The sequence below is a fragment of the Plecotus auritus genome (assembly GCF_963455305.1).
Source record: "Plecotus auritus genome assembly, chromosome: 4".
NCBI classification, from domain to species: Eukaryota; Metazoa; Chordata; class Mammalia; order Chiroptera; family Vespertilionidae; genus Plecotus; species Plecotus auritus.
The window spans coordinates 127352237-127367928 of NC_137775.1; the positions used below are offsets into that span (position 1 = coordinate 127352237).

General features: G+C 39.1%; 2 protein-coding genes across 5 annotated transcripts in view; one reads left to right on the plus strand and one right to left on the minus strand.

Annotated features, from left to right (window-relative positions):
- The window catches only part of TMEM209 (transmembrane protein 209), a 59015-nt gene extending 57323 nt beyond the window's left edge, over nt 1-1692 (minus strand). For 3 of the 4 annotated variants that reach the window (XM_080665568.1, XM_080665569.1, XM_080665570.1), the window contains exons 1-3: nt 1603-1692; nt 539-675; nt 354-412 (exon numbers count right to left, since the gene is read on the minus strand). In XM_080665568.1, the coding sequence (XP_080521694.1) occupies nt 354-412; nt 539-675; nt 1603-1650 (244 nt within the window). In that variant the 5' untranslated portion in view covers nt 1651-1692. The remainder of the gene's footprint in view (nt 1-353; nt 413-538; nt 676-1602) is intronic. The other variant, XM_080665571.1, reaches the window with a different exon arrangement.
- Nucleotides 1693-4281: 2589 nt separating this feature from the next.
- Nucleotides 4282-11040, plus strand: SSMEM1 (serine rich single-pass membrane protein 1; the record flags this gene model as incomplete). Its single annotated transcript, XM_080664024.1, has 3 exons — nt 4282-4464; nt 8771-8825; nt 10550-11040. 3 exons carry the CDS (start codon nt 4282-4284, stop codon nt 11038-11040), a joined length of 729 nt encoding a protein of 242 aa, XP_080520150.1.
- Nucleotides 11041-15692: the final 4652 nt, after the last annotated feature.

Here is a 15692-nt window from a genome sequence, read left to right on the forward strand (position 1 = left end):
AAGGCATCCACGTTGTAGAAATCTGATTGGTTTTGAAAGGTGAAAAATTAGAGAAGTAGGGAAGGCATTTCAGAGAGAGTAACAAATACAAATCTCACTACACCCAAACTATTTTTCTTCACAGACCTCATTATTATCTAGAATTGTATTGTTTAATCCGATTGTCTCCTCTACTGGAATGTTCCTTCCACAAGGGCAGGGACTTTGTTCCCTCCCTGCTGCATTCAGTTTTGGGGACATAGTAGGCACTCAAATATTTGTTGAATGAAGGCATGGATACTAAGTTGAGTTAAACTTGTGTGCAGTTTTTCATTGACAGTAACTCTAAATCACAGTGAAAATTAATGACTTACCAATATACCAGAGAGGCCAGTATGTCACATTATAATATGAACTTATCAATTTTCCAGTCCTGAAAAAATTAGAAAGGCTTTTCAATGTCTTTAAAATACAAAACACACCAAAACAAAAACAAACACAAACACCTGTGGGACCAACCATTGGCCTCTTAAATTTTTTTTTTTCCTAATTAACTTACATTTCAGTATATATCATTCCAGCCATAGACACATTGAGGAGTCCCCAGGCTAAAACCACTTTCCTAGCTTCTGTTTCTTTTCTCATCTTGATGGTTCTGTCAATAAGGGAAGCACTAGGGTTAGACTCCCCTTGCATCTATTCAAAAACAAAAAGCACAAGAATTAATCAGAAGAAACTACTCCGTTTAAGAAATCACACTCGTGTCCTTTATAACAGTAAGTAAAAATTGCACATACTTTCCCTCATCTTTAAAATGTCTTTCCAAAATTTTTTACATTTTAGTATATGAAAAGGGAACCCTAAATTATAAACTCATTAGCTCTGTATTGTAATCAACAAAGAAGTGGCTGGTCACTTTAGAAAACAACTTCATGCTTCCAATAAATAAAAATGTCTTAGTTTGTAATTTATGTGTTGGTAGTCATGTCTGCAATTACTCTATATTTTTTTTAAATATGTCACAAGGACTAGCCCAAGGGCTAATTTAAGAAATTCAAACACAAAGTTTTGGGAGAAACTACTCCATTTACGCAATAAGCCCTTAAAGGCACTCCTAAATAAAGCCTTATGCAGAATTCATTAACTGCCCATACTCTTCACTTTGCACAGGCGGATACACGCCAGAGATCGCAGTTTTGTTTCTAAATTTTAGAAGGGCCAGTATACATGTGAGGAGTTGAGGGCGAGTGGGGAGAAGTATGCATTCAGTCTTGGTCTACAGTGGGATTTACATTTTCTTTGTTTTGCTAGACCTCATCTCTTGCGGACAAGTGTAAGATTTGTTCGTTATATGGAGTCGCATCTCTGCGTACAGAGCAGTGCCCTTCCCGCCACCCAGCCGGAGTCAAAACTCCCCAGGCCAGCGAGCTTCCCTCCCTGGCTCTCCCAGTCCCAATTTCAGCAACCCCTATTGTTTCTTTCCTCCGTTCCTCTAAGGGTGGCGGCACACCGGGCTACGTCCCCCACTTTGGCTAAGCCCGCAGCAGATCCGCAGGCACTGAATCCCCACGGCCCGCGTGTATTTTGCGTTCAGGAAGCACAAAAATGACCCCGAAAACGCACCATGATCTCTGGCCGGAAGCCGCTGACTCGCGCCACTCTATTGCACATGCGCGAAGCCAATTGTAAGGCGAAAGAGACCTGCTTACAGGTCTACATTACCGGAAGAACGGTTTATCTCTTCTCGCGAGAAGAGAAGGGGCGGGGTGGGACAGGGACTGAATGCGTTACCAGGGAAACACTCTCGGATTTGTGGCTGGCGCTCAGGTGCGGGAGAAAGCTGAGCAGCAAGGATTCAGACCAGGTTCTGAACCCTCATTAATAACTATAAGAAGCTAAATTTCTATGTATTAACATAATTTTAGCTTCTTTAGGGCATTTATGGACTCACATTTTAAAACACTTTATTCAGTAGAGTGGCTAATTTGTAGGTTAGAGTACGTTGTAATGTGTCCAGGGACCATCAGCAATGACAAAGCATTTCTCACAACTGTGTTTAAAAAAAAAATGTTCTGACCCCATGTTAATTCTTAAATATCCGTGTAATGAAGGTGCAGCAGTAACAAGAAAAACTCAAATGTGTTTTGTTAAAGTTGTTAGTGGTTTTGAGGTTTAAAAAAAATATTTAAATTTCCTGCATTTTCTTTGCAAGGACTTATAATCCTGAGGGAAAGTTCATCATAGAGTTGTTTGGTTTTATTTTACAAATACGCCTACAGTGTGTCGCCGAACAATGCAGGGGTGTACAAGTAAAAGCGCTCTGATTACTGCCTGGAGGAGCTCTGCTGGGGGAAGGAGGGCAGGTGCATTAGGAGGCTCGATAGGCCCAGTTCGGGCGCCCCTCTAGTTGCCTGGAGGAAGCGAAGCAGGCCGCAGGCAGACAACTATCAGAATGGAGACTTGCCCTTGAGGATGCAGAGAAGTGTGCCCCTAATAAAAACATCGGTATCACAAGCTAGTGAATTGTTACATCATGCAAGTCCCAAAGACCAAAATTTTTCCTAAAATGTTCCAATAGAAGAAAATGAAGTTTCCTTGTGGTATTGCATATTGAGAGAATGAAGGTATGCTGTGGTTTTAAAGATCTAACAGATTTTTTTTTAGAGTGGGATTTTTATAATTTTTAGATTGTCTTAATAGCAATGGTGTTTTGCTCTAGTTTTAGATTGAGAGATGAACTAACTTCCCATGTCTGGCTCTTTCCTAAGAAGAAATTGTATGCATTTGATGTCATTCACAACAGACACATAGATAGTTTCCCTTTTAATGCAATCTATAAATTACTGTGCATTTATTCAAGGCTTAATAAGGAACACAACTACTACTCCAATTAGATTTATCCTTGGCATTACACATGGGTTTGCTAGGGTTGCCTTAACAAAACACTACAGACTAGGTAGCTTACACAAAATAATTTTTTTTTTCAGTTTTGGAGGTTGAAAGTCTAAGATCAAGATTCCAGCAGAATTGGTTTATCCTAAGGCTTGTCTCCCTTGGCTTACAGATGGACACCTTCTCTCTGGCCTTTTTTCTTTTTTTCTTTTTTTTTTCTGTGCTTGAACATCGTTACCGTCTCTTCCTCTTCTAATAAAGTCACCAGTCATATTGGATTAGAGCCCCACCCTTATGACCTCATTTAAACCTAATTACCTGTTTAAAAGCATTGTCTCTAATTATAGACAAATTGAAGATTAAAGCTTCAACATATGAATTTTGGGGAACACAGTTCAGTCTATAACACATTAGAATGTGTATGTTAATTTACAATCATAAGAGACTGAAAAAAATGGGTACTTCAGAGACTAAGATTTAAAGACATTAAAATACTGTATGTAAAGAAAATATAGTACAGCCCTGGCCAGTGTGGCTCGCTGGCTGAGCGTTGTCCCACGCACCAAGAGATGGCCAGTTTGATTCTGGGTCAGGGCACATGCCTGGGTTTTGAGCTCCATCCCTAGCAGGGGGTGTGCAGGAAGTAGTTGATTGATGGTTCCCTCTCTCTCTAAATTCAATGTAAAAAAGAAAGAAAGAAAATACAGTATTGACCATTGAACAAAATGGGGGTTAAGGGCACCAACCTCCTCACAGTAGAAAATTCAAGTATAACTTTTGACTCCCCCCAAATTTAACTACCCTCAGTATTTGCAGGGGTTTGGGTCCAAAACCGGAATCTGAGAATGCTTAAATCCCTTATAGAAAATGGCATAGTGGCTGGGGGGAGGGAGTTGTCAATTGGGGGAAAAGGAGACATATGTAAAACTTTAGACAATTAAAAAAAGGGAAATTTGATTAAAAGGAATTATAAAAGATTAAAAAAAAGAAAAGAAAATGGTATAGATCAATGCATACAGTCTGCTTTCTGCATCCTTGGGCTCCCAAAAGCAGATAAAAAATATTACTGGTTTTTATTGAGAAAAAAAAATCCTAGTAAGTGGACCCATGTGATTCAAACCAATGTTGCTTAAGGGTCTACTATAGATAGAAATTTCAGGGATGGGGGAAATTAAGGCAGGACACACTATATTAAGTTATGAGGAAAGACCATAAACTTTCATAAAAGTAATTTAAATAAATCTCCAAAAAAATTTAGGAATCTAAGAAGGGTTTGTCAGTTCCTGTCACAGTTGCTGAAGTGTATGTCATAATAGGTTGTCAAAGAAGTTGTCATACATGTGGAGTAAAGTACTTTCCAGTCATTTTCATCCCTTTGAGCATGTTTTACTTTTGAAGCAAGAAGCCATCATGGGAGAACTTCTTTCCTTATTTTGGGAGGTGGATCCTCCCCCCAGACCTCTAACTTTTAGCATTCCAAATAAGGATTATGAGTGCCGGCAGGATGACTCTTGTGGGGCAATAGGGACTTTACTCTTCTGGTATTTTGTCATTATATTGGTCTTGATGTTCTTCTCTCGAGCTACTATCTGGGTAGGATATCCTTTTTTCAAAAATAATATGTTTACTATACACTAGGGTGTTTTTCTTTTCATAAAATAAATTTACTTTACTTTCATGAAACTACTCTTTTAAAGTTTGTTTTCTAGTTTTAAAAACAATGCAATCTTATTCTAGAGAATCCAAGAATATAGAAAATGATGAAGAAGAAAATTTAAACTACTGTAATCGTATTTCTTAGAGATAATCATTGTTAACATTTTGGAGTATGTTCTAATTTTCTTTTTCCAGTGGTCGGCAAACTCATTAGTCAACAGAGCCAAATATCAACAGTACAACGATTGAAATTTGTTTTGAGAGCCAAATTTTTAAAACTTAAACTTCTTCTAACGCCACTTCTTCAAAATAGACTCGCCCAGGCCATGGTATTTTGTGGAAAAGCCACACTCAAGGGGCCAAAGAGCTGCATGTGGCTCGCGAGCCACAGTTTGCCGACCATGGCTCTATACCAATATATATCTCTCCATCTTTGATTTTACATGGTTGGCATTATGTTATAGTATATATTTTCATATCCTGCTTTTTAAAACTTTATATTGTATTGTAACACTTCTCCAAATTATATTCACACAGCAGAATTCTTAGTGATTGCATACTTTGGTTTTGTCTGTGTTTGCACCATAACAAACCTGCAATTTTGAGATATTGAGATCGTTTGTACTTTGTTCATATGCTGTGTAATGCTGGGATAAACTTCCCTACTAGTTAATGACCTTGAAATTCCTTGTGTAGCCAGGTAATTTTAATCACAAATAAATAAGTTGTTTTATTTATTGGACATAGGTTGTAATATTTTGGGGATTTTAGAATGGGGCAACATACTCTCATAATAGAATAAGCTGCAGAACTAAATGAAACTAAACAGAACTAAAGTCGCCACTCTAGACCACCTCCTAGCAGAAAAAAATACCATCCTCTTAGGAATGAGGTAGCTCACTTTATCAGGACTGTTATGTTCCAACATATAATGAGTGTAACTGAGCTCTTGTAAGTCGCTGACATGGGATCCTTGCTGGCCATTAATACCAGGTTGATGGTTAATCAAACCACCATCAATTAGCATTGCAGCCAGAACCCTGGGCTGTCGGTGGTCAGCTAGACTGAGTGCTATATCGCTCTAGATGGAGAGGAGGAGGTGTGTTATGCCTGTGCCAGCTGGATTCCATTATAATAATCAAAGACTCTTTCCCTCATCATGTCTTCCCTCTAAGAAGTTTCATCTAAAGTTTAAATGCTTCATAAGGTAGATATTTTGCCAAAATGAGATTTAGAAGCGATAGCTTATACGTATCTTAGACTCCCTAGCTAAGTATATTGAATTTGTCTGGTCTGGCAAGAAAAGCTACTTTAGAAAATTAACAAAAAATTGAAATTGATTCCTGGCAATTTCATCATGAAGACCACTTAAGAGGCCTAAGCTGTGTTCTTCTGCTCCCTTGCTTCTGTCATAGTCAGAGTGACCCAAGCTTCAAGGACCTCAAGATTGCATATGGTCCAGTCTCCTGTTTGTAAGCAAGTTAGATATCAGTTATCTATCCTTTTTTAAATTGATAAGGCCCAAAGAAATTAAGTGACTTGTCCAATCTCACACAAACTTGGGAGCAGTAGACCCAAGTTTCCTGCCATATCATTTGTTTGCTTCAAAGCATAGTTGAAATGTTGAATTAAATTTATTCAGTGCTGATTAAAACCTTAATTATCTTAGAAGTCTCATCTTTTACTTTGTTCAGCTAAACTGCTTCTTTTCAAGGGTCCCAGATTTGAAATCTGAGAATCATATGAGGACTAGTTAAGGAGGATGGATTTTTTCATTCCCTTTGAACTTCATTTTCTCTGCTAAACTATAAGCCTTTATTTACAAACCTGGAAGTAATGGTAAAAGTGTGATGGAAGTGTGGTGGTAATTATCCTCAAACATGAAGCACACTGATTTCCTCTGGGTTTGCCACTTTTTAAGAAATTATTTTTTAGTTGGAGAGAGAGGAGAGAGAGAGAGAGAGAATGAGAAACACTGTTTGGTTGCCTACTATAGGTGCCCTGACTGGGGATCAAACCCACAACCTGGTATGTGCCTTGACCAGGAAACCAACTGAGCCACACCGGCCAGGGCTGGATTTGCCACTTTTTAAGATGCATTTACCTTTTGCTTTCAGAGACTATATATGCTGTGTTTAGCTTATATATTTGTTTAGTATTTGTTTGGACAGCTGATCGATGATTCTCTCTCATCATTGATGTTTCTATCTCTTCCTCTCTGAAATAAATAAAAATATATTTTAAAAAAGAGGAAGGAATGGGCCAAAGATCTTAGATTGCAATTATGAATACCCAAGTATGGCACTTTTCAACCCAAAGAGTGTTTGACTTTACATAAATTCATTTTTTCTTCATTTAGACAATTTGAAAAATTATAGGGGAAAAATACTTTCACCACTCAAAGTTAGCCATTGCTAACACTCCTGTAATCCTTTAAAATCTTTTTTCTTTTCATATTTTTAGCTAACTTGTGATCATACTGTATATACAAATTTGCATCTTGATTTTTTTTTAAATATATTTTATTGATTTTTCACAGAGAGGAAGGGAGAGGGATAGAGAGTTAGAAACATCGATGAGAGAGAAACATCGATCAGCTGCCTCCTGCACACCTCCTACTGGGGATGTGCTCGCAACCAAGGTACATGCCCTTGACCGGAATCGAACCTGGGACCCTTGAGTCCGCAGGCCGACGCTCTATCCACTGAGCCAAACCGGTCAGGGCTGCATCTTGATTTTTAACTTAATATTATAACATTTATTTCCTCATGTTATAACATACTTTTACCATAATCATTTACACAACTATATATTATATGATTGTATAATTATTCTTCATTTATTTAATCATGTCTATTTTTGAATTTTGTATTTTATATTATCTGAATTACGCTGTGATGGATATTTCTGTACACAATTTTTTTTCTCTTTGGGGGATTATTTCCTGATGAAAAGTTCCCAGAAGAATTATTATGTGTCAAAAGTGTTATGAGTATTCCTAAAATTTTTGATACATTCTGAAGGAGGAAGAGCTTTATATTTGTATTATTTGACAAAATCATCTTCAGCATCAAAAAGTGGGAGACTGATCTGATAAATGGGACAAATACATTTATGGAGTATTGGGCAGAATATTTGAAATTGGAACTATTCAGAGAAATCCATTTATTCTGGTTGCCATATTCACAGATAATATATATTATGGTTGCATTTTGAAGGAAAGTTTAAAAGGATTTAGGAAATATTAAGTTTATGAATTGAGTAAAGATCTGAAAGAATTACTGAAATGTGACTTGATAAAATGCCCTTTAAAAAGTAATTTAAAGTCTTGGCTGGTTTTGCTCAGTGTTAGAGCATCAGCTTGTGGATCTAAGGGTCTCGGGTTTGATTCCTGGTCAAGGGCATGTACCTTGGTCAATGTGGCTCTCTCACATGGATGTTTCTCTCTCTCTACCCCCCCTTCTCTCCCTCCCTTCCACTCTATCTAAAAAAAGTCAATGGAAAAAATATTCTGGAGTGAGGCTTAAAATTTTTTAAAGCAATTTAAAACACTAATCATAGTACTATCAAATCTCTTTTTAAATGATATTACTCTATAATATGAATACAGAAAAACTTTATAACCTATAGCTCCTTACCATTATTATTGTTCCTCAAGTCTTTGTTCCTTTTGCTTGGTTCACACATTTTGGTAGATTCTGCTATCAAAGCATGGTCTTCCCAATGGGCAGCAGAAGTGAAAGTGAAAAGCAACCAACTATGATGACTATTGTGTGTGCCACAGAGTGGCTCCAACTTCTGACATTATGAATGAGTGATGTCCACAATGTCCTGTCCTCAACAGCCCTGCTCCACTTCTGTGGACTCATGCCTATGGCTTCTTTGATGAAGCTGACCCATCTCGTATTTGGCCCTTCTAGTGAAGAATCTGCTGTCTTCTATTTTCTCTGCCTTCTTATGATGTGCCCAAAATAGGAAAGCTTCACTTTTGTTATTTTTGCCTCCAGCAATGTTCCAGGTTTAACTTGCTCTAGGACCCACTTGTTTATCTTTCTGGTGGTCCAGGGTATCCATAGAGTTTTCCTTCAACACCACATTCCAGATGAGTCCATTTTTTCCCTATCAGCCTTCTTCATTGTCCAACTTTTGCATCTGTACATATTAGTTGGGACTGTGAGGGTGTGGATGATCTGAGGGTATGTATGATGTAAGATCACTATCACTAATCTTATTTCTGAAACAGATGTCTGAGAAGAAAAAGGATGAAGATAGTGGGACAAGCTCTTCAGTAAGTAAAGGTGAGAGTTGGTGCATATTTAGTATTGGACTTTGATGAGAGAACTATGTGCTATGTGTGGAAACAAGCAACAGAGGTGAACAGCCAAGAGTGTTATAGGGCCTCCCCAAGACCTATGGCACCTCATTGGACAAGCTTCTTGCTTTAGTGCAGGATAATTTAGCTGCTTTAATTTAGTAGGGGCTATGAATTACTGGTAGGTAAAGCTCAAGTTCTTTTCATTCCTCAGCATTCTCCCTTCACACAGCTTCCTTTTTACATACACTTAAGGTTAGAGTTATTACAGGATTATGAGCTGTAAATAAAATCTTTTTCAATAACCTATAAGCAGTGGTGTGCTGGAAAATGTTTAACAATTGACTCTCCAAAAATGTGTGTATGTGTGTATACATTTTAAAAAAATTACTGATATAAAGCATGTGTAGCACATAATTTACAAATAATCTATATAATAAAAGCCCAGCGACCATTAGGGCGAACGACAGGATGACCAGAATAACTGGTCACTATGATGCGCACTGACCACCAGGGGACAAACGCTCAATGCAGGAGCTGCCCCTTGGTGGTCAGTGCGCTCCCACAGCGGGAGCACTGCTCAGCCAGAAGCTGGGCTCATGGCTGGCGAGCACAGCAGCAGTGGCGGGAGCCTCTCATGCCTCCACAGCAGCACTAAGGAGCAGTGAGCCAAGCGGTAAGGAGGGAACAGGAGGGCGGTTAGGAGCGAGGGGTCCCAGATTGCCAGAGAGGGTGCAAGCTAGGCTGAGGGACCCCCCACCTATGCATGAATTTTGTGCATCGGGCCTTTAGTAAAATATATAATACTCTTTATGGTAAATTCCATATAGACCACTGATTCTCACAAAATATTTTCCTTGATTTTTACCAGACTCTTGCATCCTTAGCCAACTTATATCTGCAATTGATCAACAAGTGTAGTTCCATTATGAATGTTACTTTCCCTAAAGAGTAATATGAAAGAAACAAGATGTATGTTGGAACTTAACTTGGTTGTCAATGATGTGACTTCTTTGCAAATTGGATAATAGCTTTAGAATACTCTGGAAGAATATTTCCTCATTTTTTGGAGGTGCTATTCACAATGTAGTGGCTATAGGCATGATACTTTTAAATGTAAATCTAGGTTAGTACCATGTTCTCCATCACTTTAAACCTAGAGAGTCAACAAAACCATAAAACAATGCCTGACTTTTGGTTCTTGTTGATTTTTATCCTACCCAAACTGATTTCAAGTCACTGAACATGGAGCTGGGAAGGAGATGCACAGTAGCACATAATTACGTGGTATTTCCAACACCTAACAATAGACAAATAGCTTCAAGAGCATACATCATAATAAAATGTAATAAAATAATTAGGAAGTGATGTTTTGAGCATTATGTTTATTTGTAATAACTTGATGTAATGGTAATTTTTGATAGTTTAATTTTTACTAATGTCTGTATTTAACAACTATCTCACAAATTCCTGAAAGCTTAACTAAGTTATTGACCAGCCAATTCCAGTATACCACTGTATAAAAAAAAGATTCTTTTTAGTTTCCTGCTACCCAAATCACATTCACATAAACATGTGAATCTTTAAGACTTCAAAGGAGAAAGGGTCTAGAGACTTTTCCCTTGATCTTATATCAGGGCTCTTAGGTAATGTGAAGGTATGGTAACCAACAATGTGCCTAACTTGTTGATTTATTTCATTGATTGTTAGCAAGCAAAGATACTTCCCATAAGTGGCAAAACAAAGATGGTGCCTGGGACTCTTCACAAAAGATGAAAAAACCCAAGCAGATCCAGCTTACTCCTATAACTGACTCAGAAGTGGCTTTGGTAAATGCCTATCTTGAACGAAGACGATCTAGGTACCATTCTCAATTCAGCCAGGTGAATCAGACCCAACATGACAGTGATACTACTGAGTATGACAGTGAAGAATCTGACTCCGGAGCCTCCTCGTGGAAGGAGAGTGAAAATGAACACCCATCACCAGCCGGTATTAAAAGAAAAACAGTTCAGAGGCAAAAGAGTGTGGGAAGCTACCAAATCAGGGAAAGGCCCTGCCTCCACTGCAAAGCCATGAGAACCAATGAATGGTTGGCACGCCATTTCCTTCAAAACACAACAGCAACAGCCCCAAGGAAGGGAGATAGTCAAGAGGAAAATTCTGTACCTGACATTAACACAAAATTCAGTAAATTTTGAATTTTATCAAGTCCTTACCTTATTTGAAGCTAAATGAAAGAGATAAAACATGAAAAATCACCAGAGCTGTAGGTGACGAGGCTTTTTATAATAAAGTCCCTCTATTAACAACAACAAAGCCCTAGCTGGTTTGGCTCAGTGGATAGAGCGCCAGCCTGCAGACCAAAGGGTCCCGGGTTCAATTCCATCAAGGGCATGTACTTTGGTTGCAGGCTTCTCCCCGGCCTGGGCCCTGGTTGGCTCATGCAGGAGGCAACCAATCCCAATCCATGTGTTTCTCTCACATCAATATTTCTGTCTGTCTTTCCTTCTTTCTTCCACTCTCTCTAAAAATTCAATGGAAAAAGATCCTTGGGTGAGGATTAAAAAAATAAAAATAAACAACAACAAAAATACTTGGAACCCAAGAGGTAAAATTTCAAATAATTATTTGTCCAAAAACAAATGAATTTCTTCATGGCACCACTGGAGCATCAGAGATCTGCATCCACTATGATTTTTTATTCAAAAGAGCACAAGACAGATATTTTATCCCTTGAGTATATGTATTTTGTTTAAGGAAGCTCTTTAAAAATATATTTATGTTCAGAAACCATTTACAATTATATGTTTTGATGATCTGACTGACAATGAATTAAGTTTAGTTGGTTAGAATAGAATTGGCCCATATTCTCCAGGTCCATATTTTCAGGTGACTAACTCTATCTGAGCTGTATTGTTGCACATGTGTCAGCTGGAGGAGGAGGAGGAGGAGGAGCTCAAGAGCCTGGAATAAGATCTCTGATTCTTGGAGTAGACTAAGGAGGGAAGGTAGACCTAGAAGGGCAGCTGGGCCAGGGGCTGTCCATTGTTATTGTCCAAAGGGCATGGAAAATGTTAAAAAAAAATTATTCTGACACTTATGATAAGGAAGACTTTATTCAACACTATTGTTACAGGGGTCAAATCTATTGCAATAGAGGAGGGAAATCAAGCTCAACTCCAAATACAGCAAGGACAAGCCATGATTTATAGCCAAAGAGCAGGGTAAGGAGGCAGTGAATAGAAATTATTAGGAGGAAACATAAAGGATTGGGGTTTTCTGCTAAACTAACCTAACAGAATTCTTGGTGAAGGCAGGCCAAGGACTTATACCACTTATACATGAAAGATAGAAGATAAGGAACTCGATCAAGGGTGGATGGGACACTCACTAAACCTACTTAGCAGTATTTTTGCTAAAACTGGGCTAGACAGGCCAAAGATAGGACATAGACACCAGAGTTGAGATCTGGTCAACAAGAGGGCTCAGAAGAGCCTGACTTAAAATTTGGTCTTTGTCAACAGTAAGCTGTAACCTAGACATAGTTGGGGCTGGGCTTTCTGGTTAAGTAGGGATCCCAGCAGTGAGGAACTCGGTAGGCCTAGGGGAGGGGGTGGCCATTCTGGCTATCACTCTCTAGATGGCAGAACCCATCTGGGATATAAAATGAAACCCAGATTCCAGAGAAGAGGGCTGGCCTGGACTGATAAGCAGCAGAGACTCTGGTCACTAAGCTGTAAAGTTCAAAGAAGGGCTTTAGGTCTTAGGGGAGGACTTAAGTGCTTCATGTGATAAAGATTGCAACATAAGGACTGAGCCTTTTATGGGGGTTGGGGGCGGGAGATCACAGAGCTCTGACACTGGGCTCATGAGTCACTGATAATAGCAGCTTCCTTAACTGATTACAACAAAGAGACCAGGAAGGCCATGTGGGAGCCCCAACCATCAGAACTGGAGTCCAATAGGCTATTAGAGTACAGGACATGGGGGCCATTTCTGAGCTTATTTGAGGAGACTGTCTTATTCAGACTGCCTCACGACTGAAACAGGTCTGATGCTTGAGGTCAGCTCAAGCATCAACCTTTTCCAAGTGGATGTTTACTTCTCCACACCCTCCTCCACTGTGTTCCCTCAGGCAAACTCACTAGGCCCTCCCTAATGCTCCAGTGCACGTAGAAAAGTCCTCCATCTCAGCACCCTTAACATTTTAATGAATGTGTTTGTTATATATATATGTGTGTGTGTGTGTGTGTGTGTGTGTGTGTGTGTGTGTGTGTGTATGTGTGTATATATATATATATAAAACGTGTGTATATATATATATATGTTGGCAAAAGTAGGTTTACAGTTTGTATGGAAAAATACATGCAGGCTATGATTATTACAATAGCTTTATTCACTCTCTGTTTCATGTACTCACAACTGTAAACCTTCTTTTACCCACTCCAGTATATGCATATATACATACCCTTAAAGGTAAACTCCATGATTTGTCACCTTTGTATTTCTGTGATCCAACACAGTGCCAGACATGGCAGATAAATAATGCAGTTGAATAGATATACAAAGGGATGCACAAATTCAAAAAAGGAGGAGCTGAGGAAAGCTAAGTGACAGAGAAAGCAAGGCAGAGGCCAACATCTAAAACTTAATAACTATGATATTTCTAACTTGAAAAGATCAAGATCTTGTTTGTTTATCTAAATAGCACCAACACAAAAACCAAAACACAAAAGACAAACAAAATAAAACAAGCTCAAAATACAGTAGTAATTTGCAGAGGCAGGATTTAGACCCAAGTATTCTGGCTTCAGAGTTTGGGCTCTTAATTACTATGATTTAACCATTATTCTCTGAAGATGGAAGATCCTGATTTTAAGGTAAGTTAATCACTACCTCCTACACAGCCATAAGTGATGTCTAAGCAATTATAATCTTACCAGAAAAGGATGACTATTTTCTAGACAGCAGAGTCAGGGAACATGCCCCAAATGTTTTGCTTGTGGGTTTAGAATATAAACCAATGACACTATTTTCTGAAGAGTCATTTATATCAAAGACTTACTTTTCATGGTCTTATCCATGGGGCTAGAACAGATCAGAGATAGCGGGTAGAAGATAGCCACCTATAGGAAGAGGGAATTAGGGTTGAGATAAACCAGGGCCTGTAAGTATGAGGGGATTAACTAGGGTAATCTGTGAGTACATTAAACTGAAAACAGGCCAAACAAAGCCAAGGAAAGAAATGCACTGGATCAAAGGACTAAGGCAAAGGCGTGGGATGAGGAGCAAAAGCATAGCTAGGAATGTTGGAATGGGATTAATGAGCAAGGTACAGAGCCATTGATGTGGGAGACAGTTCGTGGAACCAGGGTTGCAAACTCTAGTCTTGGCTGAATGTTGCTTGTATGTAGTCTGGTGTGGGCTATCAGGGTGGGGTCCCTGAGCTGCATAACTGTCTCCTCTTCAGTTCACCCTTGGTAAATGGGATAAACTAGGCTGTGTCTGGTTGTGACCTGCTTGGGTGGCATGGAATTCTTGGGCTTGCCTCCTAGCTGTGGCCCTTCCATGCAGCTAACTGTTCAGAACTGACATCTGTGGCAATGTCCACTTACATCAAACATTATAATTCTTGTCAGGAATTGCCATGTGATGCAGGGAAAAGTCCAACAGAGATGGATGTGGTGAAGAATGAGAATATACACATGGTAGGTGATTGGAGAGGGTTGGGGGAGCTGGAAACTATGGCACTGGATAGTCTCAAACTCTGAACCAGTATCTGCCCTTGAGGACTGGGTGGTGTGGATTTGGTGGCAGGAGAAATGAGCTAGTAGATAAAATCTAAATAACAGCAACAATAATAATACTGATAACACTAACATTTAGAGAGTGCTTGCCATATGCCAAGCACCGAGGTAAGCATTTTGTAAAGATTATTTACCCTTCACAAGCCTGCAGAATACATCTTTTCCCAATTTTATGGATAATGAAACTGAGGCGTAGGGAAATTAAAAGATATACCCAAGGTCATACAGCTGGTGAGTGTGGGGGAGCTGGGTCTTGTCTGACCACAAAGGTTTTGTTTTTACCATGATGATAATACATTATCTGTGTTCTCAATGGAGAGCGATTAGATAAGAACTTGGGAGAACTATACCAAATACCAAACTGAATCCAAAGTGAACAGGGGCTGTTAATGGAAAATGGAGCAGAGTCAGAAACGGAGCAGCGATGGGAGCAGTTTAGTAAAGTTGGAGAGGGCTCACACTGTTGAGTGGAGAGGCTGTACAACATAGAGTCTTTTGGAAAAAAAAAGGGGGGAAGCAATAGAAAATTAGCTGTAAGGGTTGGTGAGGGTAAGAATGAGCTTTGCACTGAGTATCAAGGTACAAGGGGCAGTGAGGTTGATGACCAAGGATTCGAGAGAAGGAGAATGGGGAGAGGACAGCATTCAGAAAACCAGGTAGCAACCACTGCTCTTCCACACTGCCATGCCTTTCTCCCATGAAGGAATACTATCTCCCAGCAGATTCTAGAGTAGTGTTTTCAAAACAGCCACCCATTAATAGATTGTGAAATCAAATTTAGTGGGTTGTGACTAGCATTTATTAGAAAGTAAGTAGAAAATAACAGAGTATTGCACATAATAAGGGTAAGTATTGTTTCTGTTCCAGTGTGTGTGTATTCAGTTGTAATGCAAAATGTGTTTCTTACTTCGGTAAGAAAAAAAGGCCCACAAAGACAGTGCTCGGGAGTAGCTTTCTTTGCAGATTTTCGGTATTAAGCAGCTCTTCCACTGAGTGAGTGAAGGCAGTTGTCACTCCCTGCATTTCTGATTGCTGTATGCTAG